Source organism: Pangasianodon hypophthalmus, chromosome 20 (genome assembly GCF_027358585.1).
Source record: "Pangasianodon hypophthalmus isolate fPanHyp1 chromosome 20, fPanHyp1.pri, whole genome shotgun sequence".
Lineage (NCBI taxonomy): Eukaryota > Metazoa > Chordata > Actinopteri > Siluriformes > Pangasiidae > Pangasianodon > Pangasianodon hypophthalmus.
In genome coordinates this window covers 1098195-1119784 of record NC_069729.1, presented here as the reverse complement: position 1 = coordinate 1119784, position 21590 = coordinate 1098195, and the positions used below count along the sequence as shown (strand labels likewise).

Here is a 21590-nt window from a genome sequence, read left to right as displayed (position 1 = left end):
GACACACATAATCTCTCACCTTTGCAGGGTGCTTGGGGTAGCCTCAGTCCTTGAAGGACAGTCTTATATAGCCATATTAATGTTCACTCAGCAGAACCAACCAGCTAAGTTTGGTCATGGATTCAACCATGATGTATTTCTTCCCTAAGTGGACATCGAGTGTGATGTGTGTTTGTGTATCATATTATATTATGAAATATTAGTCTTCTGTGGAATGGTTACTGCAGTGCTTCATTTCTTATATTGTTAATATCTGTGAAATTATTTTTTTCTTTGACAGATTTCGATTAAATCAGGTAATAAATACTCTTTAGTTTTGATACTATTAAGTAATTTATGTTGGCCTATGTAATTAAAATTTCACATATTTAAATGCATAGATCAACCTCGATGTTAAAATTTTTTGTCAAATTTTGTTTAAAATTTTGAATGATGGATGTGTGTGGCCACTTGCATGTCCAAGTAGAATCTTCAGGCACTGTTATTTTTAAGTTCGAATGCTACACAATGTTAAAATGATTCTAACATAGAAGAGCATGCTTTTTAATGAGTTTGGCACTGAAGAACGCCAAGATCAGGTTTATCACCAGTGTTCTGTTGCAGAGGCACAGCGATCTTTTCATGTTATAAATATTTTTTACAAGGCACAAGTATCAGTCCTCTAAGGAAACTGGCAATATCATGTGTCCATTGTAAACTGCCAAAATGATTCAATTCCAAGTTCAAGGTCTAAAAACAGAAGCAAAGTGAATCATGCTTTATTAGACTTTCTCCCTACCTATTCTATGCTGCCCACAGATGCAGAAATTTAGCAATATTTGTACATGTACAGATATGCCAACAAAGTGCTTGAATATTTAATGTAGTTTTTTTTCTTTTATTCATGTTCAGTAAGTGTTTTATCCTTATCTATCCCAGGAGCACTAGAGACGAGGCTGTAATGCACCCTGTATCAGACACACATTCAAACACTACATTTCCCACTAGGAGCAAGTTGCCAAATCACCTCACTATTTTCAGAAATCCGAAGATCTGTTTCCAATACCATATTCTAACATGTAGTATTAAATGAAAGTTAATACGCCCTTGGCAGATAATTACTAGGCAATCAAAGTTCAGAGGCTGTTGCCAATGATGAACTGGATTCACAAATTTAATTTCTGAAACCCTATCTCAGCTTAACCTTCTTATTAGAATTTAATGCGGATATAGAAACCACATCAGCTGTGGTCTCAGGACTTAAGAATTTTAGTCCCCTACTGAAGTGTGTATAAAAGAGTTTAGCCAGACTCCTTAAAACTTTCCCAGATGCTCTCAGGCAGTCTCTGAGTAAGTCCTGTTTGAGTTCAAATTTACCTAATTTTTGGTGGATTCAGTATAATATGGGGATTTTAGGTTCAGAGTAAAGGCTTATGGCTTCATGGGCTTATGGTCAGTTATATTATTTCTCTGTAAATTTTTCTGCATGGATTATACCACTTTTATAGCACATTAGCGAATGTTGTTGTTGGCTTTGTCACAATTGCAGTTTGATAGCTGTCCCTTTGTAGTTTTAATTTGAGTAACATAACATTTATTGTGGTAAAGTCATATTTTGAAAATTGTAAACATATTTAAGTATTTGAAAACATAAACCTACATACATTTATGTATAAAATTCAAATCTCAGGATTTTTTTAAACACCTATGTTTCAGAATGTTCTTAAAATGGAACAGCTAATTTCCAAGATGTTGATTTTCACCTTTTTTATTTTTAGAGGCATGCAGGATTTTTTTGGATGAAGTATTCTAACTGTTAATTCTCAAATTCTAATTTGTATAATTCTCCTAATTTTAAATACTTTACACAACATGGCAGTTTGCATGTGTTTATCTCATTTTTAAATATTTATAAGTATTCTATTGAGAAAACCGCTGTATAAAAAGGAACTTTATCAATTATTAATTTAATTACTTTAAAAGAATGTTTACTGATTACTTAATCATTTTAATAGGACACCGTTTCTAATTTTTATTATGTTCCATGATAATGTGTGATATCCTGTTCCCTTTCTTTTTGCTCCAAATATTTTTGATAGTAATAGGTAAGAGAATTTTTCCCTGTAGGCTAGAAAATACCTTGCTCTGTAACTCTGTCTATGAATTTCACAGTGTCATAGTGTTGGATGTGCTCTAATTCCTTTCAAGAATCAAGTCCTTGCTGTCTGAAGCAAATGACTCTGGAGACAGGATGTATGTGCAAGGTAATTTCACTAAAGTTAGATTCCAGTACACAATCCAAAGGTGAAAATTACATCTGAACAGAGTAAAGTAGACCAGATTTGAGTTGAGATAATGATCATTATACGTTAGACAGGCTACCAGACTACTAGGGAATAAACTATACTCTGTAAATGATAAAACCAGATGATGGCTGATACATGTATAGAAACTGTGAATTTCTTATTATATGGTATTATAGTGTTGAAAAGTAAATCAAGAAGGTGATTAGGATCATGTATCATGCAGTGCCATAACTGCAAATTTCAGAGCTGACCTAAATAACCTTGAAAGAGCAGCATTGCCACATACTGTCTGGCATCAAGCAGCTCCTGTTTGGCCTCATTTCCTCAGTGTCTGCCAGCATCAGATTATTCCTGTGCTCTACCCTGGCAGTCCGTTCCTTCGTGTCTTCAAGAAGCAGTTGAAGGTCATAATGTGAGTGCAGCCATTTTGATGGATATTTGAATCATCGTTAATCTGGATGGAGTTTATAAATGATTTTGTCCAGGCTTCTGGTCTCTCTTTGTCAGTTCACATATCATCCTGAAAAGCCATCTCAAGTCAAGGCCTTGATCTTTGTAAAAATCTGGTCGGTATGAAACAGGCACACCTCAGACACATTTTAATTCACTTTGTAATTCCAAAACATAACTGTTTTGAAGTTGTAGCATATGTAATTTTTTTTCATGTTTATGTATGAGGTAATTGAGTGGTCTTCAGCGACATTCTCGGCAAACAAAAAAGAAAACAACCCTGGAAAGCATAAAACTTATGAAATCAGTGTTTATGTAATGCTTTCACGATTACTACATAGTCTGATTTCTTACTTATGTCATCTGAAATAGTCATGCATTAAAAGCATGAATATTTCATATAATATTTTATTTCTAATTTAATTTTTGTATTTATGTAGTTATATTTTGGTTATATTTCTTCACATTATGAGAAATGTCTGGTCTTATAGCTCTACTCTTGATCAGCAGGGAATCAAGTTAAGGCTCAGGCTCAGATTTAATACCACATTATAACTATAATCTACTTCCAAAATGAAAAATAATATATTTTGGCAGATGCATTTGCAGAAGCTCCTGAGTTACCCTGGATTGGATCAAATTGAAACTCAATATCAAGAATGCTATGCCCTTAATAGGAATAAATACAGATATAGATACTCACACAGCAGAGTTCTAATGGCTCAAGATTTCTGCCTAGATTCAGGAAGCTTTGTCATTAAGGCCTCTTCTGAAGGTGATATAAAAATTGTTTTTGTTCATTTCAGACCCCTACTACAAAAGAGTATTTAGATTACAGTTTCATTTGTATATACTGTATCCAAAAATAGTTAATATATAAACAATATATACAGACTCATTCCTTTTTCCTCATTTTGTTACTTTGCTCTGTGCTTTTTACTGATTACATTCTTAAGTCTTTTTGGGTGTAATGCTCCTAGCCTGGATTTGGGGATTTGTGCATACCTGTCAGGGAGGATGAAGTGCATCACCGTATCACTCTTTTAAATTTTCTCCAGAAATATTTATTTGGGTTCTAGTCCATGCTCTGGCTCGGTGACCCAAAGATGTTCACAGATGTGTGTTCTATATATGAAGTCTCAAAGCCACTGCTGTATTGCCTTGGCTGTTTTTTGTGTCATTGGTGTGTTGGAAAGTGATCCTTCACCCCCTTCTAAAGTCCTCGGCACTCTTCATCAGGTTTTAAACAAAACATGTGCCTGTACTTTGATCTGCTTGTCTTTCGCTCAATCCTAACAAGTCTCCCAGTCCCTGGTGCTGAAAAACATCCTAACACAGCATTTTTACCAAGCGTATTAGAGAGTGGAATGAGTGGAAAACGGGCTTTAGCACCACCTTGGGCCACTACGAATACCTTGTAATGCCATAGGGGCTCTCTAGAGCCCCTCTATGTTCCAATGTTTCATTAACGATGTCTTAAGGGACATGTTGGGTAAATATGTCATAACGTATATCCATGACATCTTAATTTATTCCCCTTCCCTTGAAGATCATGTCCTACATGTCCACTAGGTCTTGCAAAGAGTCCTGCACCACCAGCTGTACGTCAAGGGAGAAAAGTGTGAATTCCATCTGTGCAGTATCTTATTCTTGGGTTATATCATTAGTCCAGATGGGGTCACCATGGACCAGTATAAAGTAGCAGCTGTAGTAGACTGACCCGCTCCTCGCACTGTCAAAGACCTACAAAGATTTCTAGGCTTTGCCAACTTCTACCGGCGCTTCATCTGGGGCTTCAGCTCAATAGCCCACCAGGGAGAAACTATGATGTCAGTGACCAAGACCTGTTGGCCGTCAAACTAGCCCTAGAGGAATGGCGACATTGGCGTGAGGGGGCCGCCAAACCTTTTGTAATTTTCAATCATCGTAAGAACCTTGAATACTTGCGCATAGCCAAACGTCTGAATCCTTGACAAGCTCATTGGTCCCTATTCTTTTGAGGTTTCCAGTTTACCAGTCTTACTGTTCTGGTTCAAAGAACAAAAAAGCAGATGCTCTGACCCATATGCAAGCCACTGAGCCCAACAAGAGCAAGGAGGAGTTAATTCTTCCATCTTCCTGTCCACGCCCAGACAACAAATTCCTTGTTCATGCCCCCCAAACAATCTCTTCATCCCGGATCGACTTCGAGCTGAGCTTATCTTCTGGGCACACACCCACACTGCAATGGCCCTGGTCACACATTGCCATAGATTTCCTCACAGACTTACCAGAATCACAAGGCAAAACAGCGATCCTAGTAGTGATTGATCGCTTCTCCAAATCCCTACATCTAGTTCCACTTCCCACCATCTCATCTTTTACCACAGCAGAACTTCTCTTTAGCCATGTATTCAGATATTCTGGTATTTCGGAGGAGAATGTCAACGACTGGGGTTCACAGTTGGTGTGGGCAAGCTTCATGGAGAAACTGGCGGTGACCGTAAATTTAATCTCGGGCTACCACCCACAGGCAAAAGGCCATGTAGAGCGAGCAAACCAAGAGCTGATTTCTCCGCACCTTCTGTGCAGCTAACCCTGATGACTGGTCCCAGTTCCTACCATGGGCAGAAGGGGGGCAGTCGTGGCCTAATGGATAGAAAGTCGGACTTGCGACCCGAAGATGAACCTGAAGGTTGTGGGCTCGAGTCTCAGGTCCGGCAGGGATTGTGGGTGGGGGGAGTGAATGACCAGCGCTCTCTTCCACCCTCAATACCACGACTGAGGTGAGACCCTTGAGCAAGGCACTGAACCCCCAACTGCTCCCCGGGTGCTGCAGCAAAAAAGGCTGCCCACTGCTCCGGGTGTGTGTTCATGGTGTGTGTGTGTGTGTGTGTTCACTACTGTGTGTGTGCATTTGGATGGGTTAAATGCAGAGCACAAATTCCTAGTATGGGTCACCATACTTGGCCACAAGACACTTCACTTTCACTTTCACTTTCAAGGCGCACAAAACTGCCTGGTGAACATCCCCGTTACCAATCAGGTGATCATGGTCTGGCTCTCTACCCGGGACCTGAGACAACCCCACACCTGTAAGAAGCTCAGCCCCAGGTACACTGGCCTATTCAAGATTCTGAGACAGATAAATGAAGTTACCTACAAGCTTGACTTACCTCGTCACAGTCGCATAGCTCCTTCCTTTCATGTCTCCTGACTCAAACCAGTTGTCCCTTGCCCTCTAGCCACAGACGTTCCTCCCAATAACCCCCCTGATCCCCTGGATATTGAAGGCCAACCAGCCTACCTGGTAAGATCTATTCTAAACTCCCATTGGAGTACCTTGTCGAATGAGAGGGTTATGGCCCAGAGGAACAATGCTGGATTGTACTGGAGGCATCAAGCCATCCTGAGCGTCCTGGTCCACGGCCTAAGGGGAGGCCCAGGAGGAACTTTGCTCTCAGAGTGAGCCCTTCAGGGGGGACTGTCATATCACAACAAATCAAGGACTCCAACTCCCAGCAGACATCATGGCCTCTTCGGACTACACTCCACAGATCACTCACATGCTCCCTCATTCACAGTCACCCAGCTCCTAATTGAGCACACCTGTTCACAATTACACACACAAACAGGACACTTTCTATAGAGACTCTCAGTCACATACAGGTTGCAAAGTATGTGCTCAGCTTGTCCTCGTACACCAAGTCTTAGTTTATTGTTGTTTTCCCTGGTTTTTGACACAGCCCCTTTATTGTTTCTGATTTCTGTCTTTCCTAGTTTAGTATGTTTGCTGATCTACCCACCTGTGCCTGTTTCTGGACTTTGATCTTGATTGGTGATTTGGATTTGTTTTTTTTTCTTAAAGCTGCCTTACCTGCAATTGCTTCCGTCTATGCCTCCAGTACATGACAGTTACTACAAAAAATATTAGTGAACCATTTCCAGAGGCAGCCCTGCAAGCCCCCGCCCCATGACACTACTTCTGCAATGCTTGACTGATGAGCGTTTGTGTTTTGGATCATGAGCAGATCCTGTCTTTCTCCACACTTTTTCCTTTCTATCACTTTGGTAGGGGTTAATCTTGGTTCCAGAATTTTTGTGGCTCATCGCTATATTTCTTTAGGACTTCTGGCTTTTCGAATTCTTACTGCTGATGAGTGGTTTGCATCTTGTGGTATGGCCTCTATATTTCTGCTCTTGAAGTCTTTTTCGAACTGTGATACCTTCACCCCTGCCCTGTGGTTGTTTTCAGGTTTTTCTTCACAGTTCTCACAATATTTCTTTCATCTACTGCTGTTGTTTTCCCTGGCCGACCTGTTCCATATCTGGTTGTTTGTCCAACAGTGGTTTATTTTTCAGGACAGTACAACAAATTGGACTGATCGCATTGAGTTATATCCAATGCTTTTCCCTCTTTTCACAGATTCAAAATAGCTTGCTTTTCTCCCATAGACAGCTCTCTGGTCTTAATGTTGGTTTATCCTTTTTAACAACAAGTGCAGTCTTCACAGGTGAAACCCAGGGCTCAAACCAAGAGTAGAACATTCTGAACAATTAATTGTTTAAACAATCATTCTAAGAGGGCACACCTGGGCAACAAGAAACCCCTGTCAGTCACATGTTCCAATATTTTTGTTCCCTTGAAAAATGAGTGTGTTCATACTAAATGTTAATACAAAATCAAGATGTAAATATCAAGGAAATGAAAGCTGAAATTCTGATCTATTGTCTCATTCATCATTTGATCTCAGTCCCAAATGTCTTCAGTGTGTACCCAAACCAAAATATTGGCCTGGTATGTTTGGTGTTCACAGTCTTTCCTGCACCAGATTCTCCACTGGGGGTAGAAAGAATAAACAAATGCCTACACTTTAGAACACAAATAAGTCAGTTCTAGAGGCTGCTGTTCATGCCTTATAGGTCATTATCATACTGCTATCATGTGTTGATGATTAGGAAACATGTTTGAGTCACAACCGTTGCTTGTTTTAAAAGTTTTTATTGTGCATGGTGCATGTATCTAGATGATGGTGTGTTACAAAATAATATGGCACAAAGTATAATTAAGTATATCACTCACACCTTTCTCTTCATTTTCCATTTCAGTCTCTATCTGAATTTGTCTGCTTTAGTGACTTTTCCCAGGTAAACAAGATGCAAGGACTTGAATATATTTGATGCAAATTTATTTATTTAGCTTATGCATGGACATTAACAAGAAACATATTATATGGTTGCTTGTTGGTGCCCGGTGATGTTGGTCTTCATCTTTCATTCAGCCACATCTTTGCTCTAAAAAGTTATATACATTATTATAAAAGTTGGATTTTAAGTATGTACAAGGTTTTTATTTTAAAAAAAAATTCTACAATTGAAATAAAATTTCATAAAAAGCACATACCTTTCCAACTTCTCTGCTCTTGACTCTCAGCTTGTTGACCTGGGACTCAGCGATGTCAGCGCGCTCCTGAGCTTCTTCCATCTCATGCTGCACTTTCCTGTACCTCGACAGGTGAGTGTTGGCTTGCTCCTCCTGTGATAGTGATGGACATCATCACAGTTAGTGCTGGTAATACAGAGTATATTTGGACTCAGGCAAGCAAACTGATATACTGGACATAGCGAATGTAGGGTGTAGTCAATCCATTCGGAAACTTACAGCCTCCTCAGCCTGCCTCTTGTAGGTCTTCACTTTCAGCTGCAGTTTGTCCACAAGGTCCTGCAGTCTAATCACATTCTTCTTGTCCTCCTCAGTCTGAAGAGATTAACCTTAATTTAGATTTTATTTTGCTTGCAGTTATATAATCTACATGTACCTAAGTACATGTTATACCTGATAGGTGAGCTCTTTCACTCGTCGTTCATATTTGCGAACACCTTTAACAGATTCAGCACTACGTCTCTGCTCAGATTCAACTTCAGATTCCAGCTCACGCACCTAGAAGAGACATTTCATGTTATGATTGTGGGTTAGAGAACAAAGCATCTTACGAATAAACGCACTGTATATTTCTTTTCACAGTATAATGAGTTCAACGTACCCTAGCCTCCAGTTTCTGGAGCTGCTTCTTTCCACCCTTCATGGCAAGACTCTCAGCCTCATCCAGACGGTGCTGCAGATCTTTGATTGTAACCTCAAGGTTCTTCTTCATCCTCTCCAGGTGAGCACTGGTGTCCTGCTCCTTCTTCAGTTCTTCTGCCATCATGGCAGCCTAGTGTATGAGTCATGGAAGTGTCAGGTTTGCTTTTCATGCATTTGTAAAGGACATTGGTGCAAAATCTATGTTCTTGAACACTCACATCTGTGATGGCCTTCTTGGCCTTCTCTTCGGCGTTTCTGGCCTCTTGGACAGTATCATCCACCTCACCTTGTATTTGAACCAGGTCAGCCTCAAGCTTCTTCTTGGTGTTGATTAGACTGGTATTCTGTTTTAATGAAACACATGAAAACCATTATCATAATTTACTAAGCAATGTGAAATGGACAGCAACTTTTGACTCTGCCACAGCTAACCTGAGAGTGCAGCAGTGCCACACGCTCACTGGCATCAACCAGCTCCTGTTCGGCCACTTTGCGTCCTCTCTCTGTCTGCTCCAGTGCAGTTCTGAGTTCCTCAATCTCTGCCAGCATCAGGTTATTCCTGCGCTCCACCATGGCCACCTGCTCCTTCATGTCTTCCTGTCCTCTGACAGCCTCGTCAAGGTGCACTTGGGCATCCTGATGTGAAAGGAATCATTGTTAATTGATGCCTGAGGATATATTTAACCATAGAAGTAAAAGTTTGGAGGTGCACCTTGAGCTGTCCTTGGACATTCCTGAGCTGTTTCTGGGCCTCAGCAGCCTGGCGGTTGGCATGGCTCAGCTGAATTTCCATCTCATTCAGGTCTCCCTCCATCTTCTTCTTGACCCTCAAAGCATCATTCCTGCTCCTGACCTCAGAGTCCAGAGTAGTCTGCATGGACTCAATCACCCTCTGGCTGCTTCTCTTAATCTGCTCAATCTCCTCATCCTTCTCAGCCACTTTCCTGTCAATCTCACTCTTAACCTGGTTGAGCTCAAGCTGGATACGAAGGATCTTAGATTCCTCATGCTCAAGTGTGCCCTAAAGAAGTATGTTGAAAATTAAGCAACTTGTTGTTGAGCCATTGTAATCTTCATGTATGGGCTGTTCATGTAATGTCTTACCTCAGCTTCCTCAAGAGCAGTCTGGATTTCTGATTTCTCGGTTTCCACTGTCTTCTTTGCCTTCTCCAGCTCATGGATGGTCTTTCCAGTCTCCCCAATTTGTTCAGTCAGGTCAGAGATCTCCTCTGAGGGGAAGAAAAATCCAGTTGAATGTCCTTCTATATATCTATATAATAATTTCCAGTATTTTACCGTGAGTCTAAAAAATACGTGGAGTTATATTTGATTAACATACGCTGCAGATTTTTGTTTTCTCTCTTCAGGGTCTCAAGATGGTCCAGAGCTTCCTCATAAGAGTTCTTTATCTTAAAGAGTTCAGTGCTGAGAGAGCGACTCTCTTTCAGAGCTCCTTCCAGTTCAGCCTGGCTTTCCTCATACTTCTGCTTCCATTCTGCCAAGACCTGAAAATGGGGAGGACAGTTACATTCTATTCTAACTTTACAAATCAACATTGCCTAGTAGACCACCTTCAGTTGACAGATGCTAGACCTTATCAAAGTTCCTCTGTTTCTTGTCAAGGTTGGCAGCCAGGGAATTGGCTCTCTCAACATCGATCATGAGGTCCTCCACTTCACCCTGCAGTCTCTGCTTGGTCTTCTCCAGAGAAGCACATTTGGAGTTCACAGCTTCAATGGATTCCTCTGCGTCTTGTAGACGCTGAGCAAGCTTTTTCCTGTAAAAAGAATGTACGATCTTTAGTTTATGTTTGGTTATGTTAACATTCTTTATATATTATAAGATTTATATAGGGTTTTTTTTTCGGTCTTGTAATTCCATTTACTTGGCCTCCTCAAGCTCCTCAGTACGCTGGATGGCATCAGTCTCATATTTGGTTCTCCACTGAGCCACCTCACTGTTGGCCTTGGACAGTGCACGCTGAAGCTCAGCCTTGGCCTCCTGCTCTTCCTCAAACTGCTCTCTGAGCAGATCGCAGTCATGACGAGCTGATTGGACAGAATGAGCCAGGGCGTTCTTGGCCTAGAAGCAAACAATAAAATTAGTTAAATTTGTTCTTATTAATATGTTCTTACTGGGGTGTGTACATGCTATTTGCAGAATCTATTTGTCAGATTTGCATCAAACTGTCCATGTTCTACCTTGACTTCCTCCTCGATTTGCCTCTTGAGTTCCTCAATTTGCTGTGTGTAAGCTTGTTTTCCCCTGGTCAGCTGAGAAACAAGTGCTTCCTTCTCCTCTAGCTGACGGCTAAATTCACCTTAAATGTAATTGTAAATTATGTTACCAGAATTGATCGTGTCATTGCATAATTTTCTGGTTTAGTCTGAATTAATTTACCATTCTCAGTCTGGAGGCGTGCTTTTTGTGTGCTGACGTCAGTCAGTTGACGAACATGTTCATCACTCTTAGCCTTGAGTTCACTCAGCTGGTCCTCTAGGGTGCGGCACATCTTTTCTAGGTTAGCCTGGGAAAAGAACCATGTGTATAAAATACAAATATTGTAGCAAAAACATGAAATTGGCTATGCTGTGGTAAATAGTATAATAGTGGGTATTGCAATAGTGGGTAAATAGTGTGAAAATTAATCAGTTATGAAAAACCAATCTCTCCAGTTAGTTGTTAATTTAAAACAAATGGTCGTTCATTATAAGGATTGTACAATATTTATTTTCTTATTTTCAGTTTCTGCTTTTGTATCTTAATGCCAACCGTAAATACCTTTGATTTTGCCACAGCCTCCATGTTACTGGAGAGGTCATCTATCTCCATTTTATATTCGCTCTTTTCCTTCTCCAGCTTCTGTTTGACACGCTGAAGGTTGTCGATCTGCTCTCCAAGCTCAGCAACACTGTCAGCTTGTTTCTTGCGGAGGGCAGCAGCCGTGGCTTCGTGCTGCAGAGTGGACTCTTCCAGATCACGACGCAGTTTCTGGAACTCGGCCTCACGCTTCTTGTTCATCTCGATCTGAGAAGCAGTGGCACCTCCAGCTTCCTCTAGCCTCTCACTGATCTCCTCAAGTTCCCTGGAGAGATCAGCTCTCTGCTTCTCAACTTTAGCACGAGCTGCACGCTCAGCCTCAATTTCTTCCTCCAGCTCTTCAATGCGAGCCTGAAAGTTCGATTTTCATACCTTAGACATTCTAATTTTACAGGACAATCCCAATTTTTATTATTTCTCGCAGAAGTAGTACCTGGAGCTCTTTAATCTTCTTCTGAAGCTGGGCACCCAGAGACTGTTCATCTTCTATCTTGCTCAGTAGCTGGCTTATTTCAAAGTCCTTCCTATGTGGCAAAAATGACAGATGCAATTACATTTTTAAAGATTTCAGTGCAGTTTGATTTTTTTTATTTGTATCATGAGTTGTTGTATACTTTTTGATCTTCTCATCAGACTGCTGCTTGTCGTTCTCCAGGTCCATTATGGACTCTTGGGCCAGTTTCAAGTCGCCTTCAAGCTTTCTCTTGGCTCTCTCAAGGTCCATACGCAGCTTCTTCTCTTGTTCTAGCGAACCTTCAAGCTATATTTTATAGAAAACCATATTAATACTCCTGACTATGATGACTGCTAAACCTTTTAAATATTAAATAATAATTTAAATATTGTACAAATATTTACATCATCGACTTGTTGCTCAAGCTTGGTCTTTGATTTGGTCAGAGTATTGACTTTGTCTTCCTCTGCCTGGAGATCATCCAGAGTCTGCTGGTGTGCCTCTTGGAGGGCTTTCTTCTCCTTAGTGAGCTTGGCAATGCTCTCATCTAGAGATGCCATCTCCTCGGTGAGGTTCTTGACCTGTGCAAAAGAATTTCAGATCAGTGTATTACTAGGTAAATACCTGGTACCTTTTGTTTTGTTTTTGTGAGTAATAGGATATACCTTTACCTGCACATTTAGCATGGAAGATACGCACTCTAATACCTCTAGTAGGTATATTTTAAATCTCAGTTACTACCCCTTCACTTGATAATACCACTCCGATCCACAACAGTGGAGTGTGAAAGATTTAACCATAATCACAGTCTGGATTTTAGTCACTGAGTCCACACAAGTATGGAGTATAGCACCTGTTAAATTACAGTGCATTGCAACACACACACACCTTGTTCTCAGTGGCATGTTTCTCCTTTTCCACTTTGGCCAAGGTGAGCTCCAAATCATCAATGTCCTTCTTCAGCTCAGAGCACTCATCCTCCAGTTTCCTCTTCTTTGCAGTCAGCTCAGCATTGATTTCCTCCTCATCCTCCAGTCTCTCATTTGACTCTTTGAGTTTAGCTTCAAGCTGGATCTTGCTCTTGATGAGCCCCTCACACCTTTCCTCAGCATCAGCAAGGTTTTCTGTTTCCTGTTGAATCAGATAGCTTATTATCATGATTTTATTTTTTCTCTTCTACAGAGACATACCAACAAGACTTGAAATACTTACAGCTGTTACTTGCAGTTGCAGGTCATTTTTCTCCTGTAGCAGAGACACCATCTTCTCCTCAAGCTCTTTCTTCTTGGCCAGTGCCTTTGCCAAGTCCTCCTTCATTTTCTCAAAGTCCTCCTTCATGGCAACCATTTCCTTCTCAGTCTCTGCACTCTTGAGAAGAGGCTTGATCTTGAAGTACAGCTTCATCCATGGCCAGTGTTTCACATTCATGAATGAGCGGATGTTATATTGGATGGAATAGATGGATTCCCTGGAATTTGAGTTCAGCTCAATTTATAGTGAATTGAATGTGGTATTTGTATTTTTTCTTTTTTAACAAAATTGAATATACCTCCTCTCCATCATTTTGACAAACTCCCTCCGCATGAGGTAGCCACGGCACAAAGCCTGAGTCATGGTCACCAGATTTGCTAGCTTTTCATCTCGCATCTCCTCAAGGGTACCCAGCAGACCGGCTTTGAAGAACACCTACCAAGATTAGATATGGAAATATAAAACTACATCAAACTACATCATGTTTACTGGATATTTACATTTTTTAATTCATTTATTTTATTCATTATTATTAAATTATTGTAAACAATTATTTCAGATCATGCATCAAAACTTGTTCACTCAAATTTCCGGTAAAGTTCTAAAACTAGGTTGAAAATTAGTTATGATCCTGTGAAAATCCTGTCTGAAGGACAAACAATCTTAAGTCACTGTTTGTCCTTCATATGTGTTTTATACTGTATTATACTCTGTTCTTAGAAGTCAGATTTCATGGGTACCTTGGTGTGTCCAAACTTATACTGGGTGTGGTCGACATCAATAGAGCCCAAGAGTTTCTCTGAAGCTTTCTTGTTGTCAATGAATTGGCCTTCTGGGATGACACTGGCATTCAAGACTTTATACCTGTTTTCAAATAGTTAAATTGTATAGGTAATAAATCAATTAATTCTTAATACTTTTAAAAATATCACAAATGTTGAAATGCCGTGACTAAATAAATGACCTCTGCTTGAAGTCACCATAGAGGATTCTGCTGGGGAATCCCTTTCTGCAGATTCTGATACCCTCCAGCACACCATTACACCTCAACTGGTGGATGACCAGGTAGTTCTCCATCAGACCTAGGGTGTCCAGTGTAACCGTATAAAAATAGTAGCAAGTCTTACAGTCAGGGACATTCACATATTTTTTTTTTGTGTTTTATTAATAAAAATCTTGGAAAATAAGAACACCACCCACCTGGAGTCTTGGACTCATTTGGAATCAAGCAACGCACAAAGTGAGGGTGGGTGCTCCTCAAGTTGGTCATCAGCTTGCCCAAGTTCTCCTGTGAGTATTGCAGTTAGCAGTTTAGCAACAACTACAACAACAACAGCAATCATAATAATAATAATAACAATAGCCTGTTGACACCTAAACTGTAATAGAGTAAACCAGTATACTTTTTAATCTTTGCATAAATTCTGTGCAAGAATGCTGAACTATATGGTGGATGCAAAACACATGGTTGGGAAACAAATATAACATTACACGTTACAGATTTTAAAACGTCAAAATGAATTGTGAGGATGGACGGAGTTCAGATGGGAATCCAAATAATATTTTTGAAGCAGAATAATGAGGCCTTCCTAAATACACAAGCAAAGGAATTGTAAACTCTGGTATGATGTGAAACTGATGTTGGTTACACTCTGACAGGACTCTTACATCTCTTATGGCAGCTTTGACAGATGAGTATATATGTAAAATGTGGACTCTTCAAGTGGAATGCATTCATTTACCCTTTGCATGTTAACATAGTTTCTGTTAAACTGGTCTCACCCTGAACAGAGCAGAGACAGTCTGGAAGGAACCACCCTTCTTCTTGCCTTTCTTTCCACCACTTTCAGCTGTTGACAAATAAAAATTAGTCAGTTATTGTTTCTCTTATCCTACTATACTCTTCCTTTCACAGTCCAGAAGCATCTTAATTACTGAAGGTAAAAAGTCTGATTATCAGCTTAATCTGTGCTTGTATAAGGAGAATTATTAACCTGATCAATGTTAAGCTTACCATCAGCAGCGCCATGGGCTACATACAGGTGGCACAACAGTTTATTTGCTGCCTTCTGGTACAGCTGCACAACAGAGTCGTTCAGTGGGTCCTTGTTCTTGTCCAACCATCCACTAATGTTGTAGTCCACAGTGCCGGCGTAGTGCACCAGGGAGAAGTGAGCCTCAGCTTTGCCTTTGGCAGGCTTTGGCTTCTGGAAGCAGGCACATTTTCCAAGATGCTGGTCATGAAGCTTGTTCTTGAAGGTCATGTCTGTAGCCTTGGGGAACATGCACTCCTCTTCAAGGATGGAGAAGATGCCCATTGGCTGTTGGTGACAGATTTTTCATGAGTGATCACTGCTGTATTAGTATTGAAAATCTTTTGTTGATAACATTGATGGTATTACTGACCCCATAATAACTTACCTTCTCAATAAGCTCAATGCAGGTAGCCAAGTCCATACCGAAGTCAATGAACTCCCACTCAATACCTTCTTTCTTGTACTCCTCTTGTTCCAGCACGAACATGTGGTGGTTGAAAAACTGTTGCAGTTTCTCATTTGTGAAGTTAATGCAGAGCTGCTCCAAGCTGTTGAACTGTTACAGTAGATTAATATATTAGACATTGCCAAAGTATTGTAAAAACCAACAGAACTCCCATCATACCGAAAAACAATTACTTACATCAAAGATCTCAAATCCAGCGATGTCCAGCACACCAATGAAGAACTGTCTTTGTTGCTTTGTGTCCAACATCTCATTGATACGGATGACCATCCACAAGAACATTTTCTCATAGATGGACTTGCAAAGGGCCATGACAGAGTTGTTCACCTGAAAATATTATACATTGAGTTTTAGTCATTTGGGGATAAGGCGAACTTTAATTCTGTCTTCTGACAGTAAATAATGAGACATTACCTGAGGTACAGTCTGGCCTTTGGTCACAAACTCGTTTCCGACCTTGACTCTGGGGTAGCACAAAGCTTTCAGCATGTCAGCTGAGTTCAGGCCCAGAAGGTAGGCGATTTTATCGGCAACTGAAGTCAAGAAAGCCATGTTAGTCACTAAAAATTCAGGTTACTTGTTCTAAATAAATCTTGTGAATGTTTTTTAAATGTACCCTCAGTGCCATCAGGCTCAGCCTGCTCCTCCCTCTGCTTCTGCTTGAACTTCATGTTGCCATGATGCAGCACAGCACCGGTCAGTTTGTAGATGTTAATTTTCTCATCAGCGGTGAAGCCGAGGATGTCGATGGCCGTCTATGGTGGAAAGTAGTAGAGGGACAAATTTAGAACAAGTTACATTTTTTAATTCCTTAAATGTTTTTTAAAAATTCTGCTTACATCTGTGGCAATGAACTCCTCCACATCGTTGATGCTCTTGACTGTGATTTCACCCTGGCTGATCATAGGGTAGTCATAGGGGTTGGTGGTGATGAGCAGTGCCTCTGTGTTGGACAAATATTTAATCAAAAAATTTTAATTAATTAATTTGTTTTTTGTTAGTTCTTTCTTTTGTCATTCATTCATTCATTAGTTGACCTGCTGAATATTGTAGCTAATGTAAAAAGACCCAGTAGTATTATGAATTTGAAGTTTCCTTACCAAGCAGCTCTGGCTTGTGTCCAGTCATGAGCTGGTAGAAAATGTGGTAGCTTCTCTCAGCAGACAGCTGGAAAGTGACTCTTGACTTTTCCAGCAGATCTGTTAATTTTTTTATAATGCATTCAGTATTCTATTTGCAGAAAGATGTTTTTAATGGGTTTATTTCAAATGCACGATATAACGTAAGTTTCAGTTGTTCTGTACAGGTGTGTGGATAATCTTGGTCGTTTGATTCCAGTGCAGATTTCTTCACAAATGTTTAGTCATGCTTATAGGAGTGTGCACATCAACCAACTGACACAAGGAATTCATGCAGCTGCATACAAGAATTAATGACAAAAACTTACAGGTTTCAATATCAGCTGAGGCCAGCTTGCCAGTTTGCCCAAAATGAATTCTGATGAATTTACCCTAAAAGTTAAAAGCATTGCAGATTACAGCAATGTACTTTTATATGTTTTTAATTCAGGCTTATTGTGTCTTAAGAAAGGTTACAAGAGCTTATGTGTATACTTACAAAACGAGAGGAGTTGTCATTCCTCACGGTCTTGGCATTACCGTAAGCTTCCAGCAGGGGGTTGGCTGCAACAATTTGGTCTTCCAGTGACCCCTAGCAACAGTAGCAGATGTTTATAACAGAAATCTGACAGATACACTAATAGATGCTGCATGTAGTAAAACAATTCACTTACCTGCATTTTGCCAGGTGTAGGCTCTGCCTTCTTCCCTGAAGACATGCCAACCATCGCAAAGTACTGAATGACACGTTTTGTGTTCACAGTCTTTCCTGCACCAGATTCTCCACTGGGGGTAAAATGAGAAAGCAATGGTCTGTACTTTAGAAAACAAAAAGTGCCTCAGCACTTCCAATCCAAATTGTACAGAAAAAAGGTGAATGTCATGTAAAAGTAGAGCAAAGGGCAAAGTAAAATAGAACTTCTGTCAAATATGAGCTATAGTACCTTTTAAATAATTAGGACTACCATGTACTTTATTTGCAAGTTTGTAACTAAGGAACACCAGGGTAAATGAGAATTTTCAGCTATGAGTTTGAACTTACGTAATCAGGACAGACTGGTTTTCGCGATCTAAAAGGATAAAGAGAATTGTTGCATCATTTATGTACCCATTTAAGAGATCATTTTTGAAAGTAAACCTACCAACATCATTTATTCAGTTAAAGTGGTTGGACAATATCATACCAGTGAGCATGAACTGATAGGCGTTATCAGAGATGGAGAAGATGTGAGGTGGGGCTTCAATCCTCTTTTTGCCTCTGTATCCAGCCACAACTACTGCGTCGTACACTGGGAGCCACTTGTAGGGGTTCACAGTGACGCAGAACAACCCTGAGTAGGTCTGAAGGAGAGTCAAATTAAATTTTCATTGATTTGTGTCAGCATACTCTCTTGTGTTTCTTTTTATAGTTGAGTGATTCTTACGTAGATCATCCATGCTGCGTAACGCTCTTTGAGGTTAAACAGCACAGCAGGTTCATTGAGGTGGGTCATCATGGCCATGTCTTCAATTTTGTCAAACTTTGGAGGATTCATAGGATGGACTTCATCTTCCTTGACTGTGACACTCTGTGGAATGAAAGTATATGATATATTGCAGAACAGCACACTTTGTTCTAGCATAATTACAGACTCATTCACCCTCTGTGAGCTTAAATACTCTACATAGCCATGCATAGTTGAATTAAAGGGTTAATTCAGTCTGATACTTGTCACTTACTTTTCCATCCAGAGTCTCGACAGTGGCTTTGCCACCCTCTTTACTCTTCAGTGTACCTTTGACGTACATTTCAGCTGCATCAGTCACATATACTGCAGTTTTGGCATCAAAAGGTCTGTTCTGAGCCTCAATCCTCTCCCTTTCCGGCTTCCGGAGGAAGATGGCCGCCTTGCCGAAACACTCCATTTCTCCATCCCCCATGGTGGCGAGTTTCTGGGGAATCAAACCATACTTCTAATTCAGATAGCATGCTCACTTGAGATACTTCATGTTACCTATATCTGTACTGAACAGCAGTATAATATATGCACAGTTTTCACACCATCAGTGAATTTTCTAGATTTCAATTAAAATCTTTACTGAATCTTGACATTAACTTAATATTATTATGCTGTTTTCAGCCATCTTTCAACAGAAGCATTCTCATGTACATGATATTTGTAATGCCTTACCTTAGCTGATTATTAATATAGAAATTAAAGGCAGAACAGGACTGGCACACGTTGGTTACTGTAAAAAATAGAGGAGATTTTAGAGAGTGCCTGAAATTTATATTAGAATTAGATATATTGTGAACAATTTAAAAAGAACTGTAAAAAACTTTTTTTTAAAGTATGATTAACATTAACATTTAAGACACACATAATCTCTCACCTTTGCAGGGTGCTTGGGGTAGCCTCAGTCCTTGAAGGACAGTCTTATATAGCCATATTAATGTTCACTCAGCAGAACCAACCAGCTAAGTTTGGTCATGGATTCAACCATGATGTATTTCTTCCCTAAGTGGACATCGAGTGTGATGTGTGTTTGTGTATCATATTATATTATGAAATATTAGTCTTCTGTGGAATGGTTACTGCAGTGCTTCATTTCTTATATTGTTAATATCTGTGAAATTATTTTTTTCTTTGACAGATTTCGATTAAATCAGGTAATAAATACTCTTTAGTTTTGATACTATTAAGTAATTTAAGTTGGCCTATGTAATTAAAATTTCACATATTTAAATGCATAGATCAACCTCGATGTTAATTTTTTTTTTCAAATTTTGTTTAAAATTTTGAATGATGGATGAGTGTGGCCGCTTGCATGTCCAAGTAGAATCTTCAGGAACTGTTATTTTTAAGTTTGTTAGGCTATGCTACACTATGTTAAAATGATTCTAAGGTCACAAGAAGATGATGCTTTTTAATGAGTTTGGCACTGAAGAACGCCAAGATCAGGTTTATCACCGGTGTTCTGTTGCAGTGGCACAGCAATCTTTTCATGTTATAAATATTTTTACATGGCACAAGTATCAGTCCTCTACGGAAACTGGCAATATCATGTGTCCTTTGTAAACTGCCAAAAAGATTCAATTCCAAGTTCAAGGTCTAAATACAGAAGCAAAGTGAATCATGCTTTATTAGACTTTCTCCCTACCTATTCTATGCTGCCCACAGATGCAGAAATTTAGCAATATTTGTACATGTACAGATATGCCAACAAAGTGCTTGAATATTTAATGTAGTTTTTTTTCTTTCATTCATGTTCAGTAAGTGCTTTATCCTTATCTATCCCAGGAGCACTAGAGACGAGGCTGTAATGCACCCTGTATCAGACACACATTCAAACACTACATTTCCCACTAGGAGCAAGTTGCCAAATCACCTCACTATTTTCAGAAATCCGAAGATCTGTTTCCAATACCATATTCTAACATGTAGTATTAAATGAAAGTTAGTACGCCTTGGCAGATAATTACTAGGCAATAAAAGGAGGTTGTTGCCAGTGATGAACTGGATTCATAAATTTAATTTCTGAAACCCTATCTTAGCTTAACCTTCTTATTAGGATTTAATGCGGATATAGAAACCACATCAGCTGTGGTCTCAGGACTCAAGAATTTTAGTCCCCTACTGAAGTGTGTATAAAAGAGTTTAGCCAGACTCCTTAAAACTTTCCCAGATGCTCTCAGGCAGTCTCTGAGTAAGTCCTGTTTGAGTTCAAATTTACCTAATTTTTGGTGGATTCAGTATAATATGGGGATTTTAGGTTCAGAGTAAAGGCTTATGGCTTCATGGGCTTATGGTCAATTATATTAATCTATAAATTTTTCTGCATGGATTATACCACTTTTATAGCACATTAGCGAATGTTGTTGTTGGCTTTGTCACAATTGCAGTTTGATAGCTGTCCCTTTGTAGTTTTAATTTGAGTAACATAACAATTATTGTGGTAAAGTCATATTTTGAAAATTGTAAACATATTTAAGTATTTGAAAATGTAAACCTACATACATTTATGTATAAAATTCAAATCTCAGGATTTTTTTTAAACTCCTATGTTTCAGAATGTTCTTAAAATGGAACAGCTAATTTCCAAGATGTTGATTTTCACCTTTTTTATTTTTAGAGGCATGCAGGACTTTTTTGGATGAAGTATTCTAACTGTTAATTCTCAAATTCTAATTTGTATAATTCTCCTAATTTTAAATACTTTACACAACATGGCAGTTTGCATGTGTTTATCTCATTTTTAAGTATAAGTATTCTATTGAGAAAACCGCTGTATAAAAAGGAACTTTATCAATTATTAATTTAATTACTTTAAAAGAATGTTTACTGATTACTTAATCATTTTAATAGGACACCGTTTCTAATTTTTATTACGTTCCATGATAATGTGTGATATCCTGTTCCCTTTCTTTTTGCTCCAAATATTTTTGATAGTAATAGGTAAGAGAATTTTTCCCTGTAGGCTAGAAAATACCTTGCTCTGTAACTCTGTCTGTGAATTTCAATTTTGTTGCAAGAAAATCACAGCGTCATAGTGTTGGATGTGCTCTAATTCCTTTTGAGAATCAAGTCCTTGCTGTCTGAAGCAAATGAATCTGGAGACAGGATGTATGTGCAAGGTAATTTCACTAAAGTTAGATTCCAGTACAC

General features: G+C 39.4%; 1 protein-coding gene and 2 long non-coding RNA genes across 3 annotated transcripts in view; 2 read left to right on the top strand and 1 right to left on the bottom strand.

The window, feature by feature from the left end:
* Positions 1 to 114: 114 nt before the first annotated feature.
* Positions 115 to 8110, top strand: LOC128317103 (uncharacterized). Its single transcript, XR_008300601.1, has 2 exons — positions 115 to 2243; positions 2614 to 8110. It is a non-coding gene; the product is annotated as an uncharacterized LOC128317103 (long non-coding RNA).
* Positions 7887 to 19275, bottom strand: LOC128317101 (myosin heavy chain, fast skeletal muscle-like). The gene is made up of 40 exons (XM_053227135.1): positions 19116 to 19275; positions 18664 to 18876; positions 18369 to 18512; positions 18129 to 18285; positions 17987 to 18014; positions 17619 to 17730; positions 17444 to 17536; positions 17274 to 17337; positions 16927 to 17025; positions 16666 to 16769; positions 16443 to 16581; positions 16241 to 16359; positions 16004 to 16153; positions 15746 to 15916; positions 15339 to 15645; positions 15107 to 15174; positions 14525 to 14612; positions 14289 to 14406; positions 14065 to 14188; positions 13623 to 13759; positions 13286 to 13541; positions 12962 to 13204; positions 12478 to 12654; positions 12234 to 12379; positions 12053 to 12143; positions 11581 to 11970; positions 11200 to 11326; positions 11001 to 11119; positions 10685 to 10881; positions 10393 to 10576; positions 10139 to 10304; positions 9904 to 10028; positions 9512 to 9820; positions 9232 to 9435; positions 9018 to 9143; positions 8759 to 8929; positions 8551 to 8655; positions 8377 to 8472; positions 8119 to 8250; positions 7887 to 8009 (listed from the first exon to the last, which is right to left on the bottom strand). The coding sequence occupies exons 2-40, from the start codon at positions 18862 to 18864 to the stop codon at positions 7989 to 7991; spliced, it is 5808 nt and encodes a 1935-aa protein (XP_053083110.1). The 5' UTR covers positions 18865 to 18876; positions 19116 to 19275; the 3' UTR covers positions 7887 to 7988.
* A 369-nt stretch (positions 19276 to 19644) lies between these two features.
* Positions 19645 to 21590, top strand: part of LOC117599904 (uncharacterized) — a 95947-nt gene continuing 94001 nt past the window's right edge. Inside the window, exons 1-2 of the long non-coding RNA XR_008300595.1 lie at positions 19645 to 20631; positions 21458 to 21559. This is a non-coding gene — a long non-coding RNA (uncharacterized LOC117599904). The remainder of the gene's footprint in view (positions 20632 to 21457; positions 21560 to 21590) is intronic.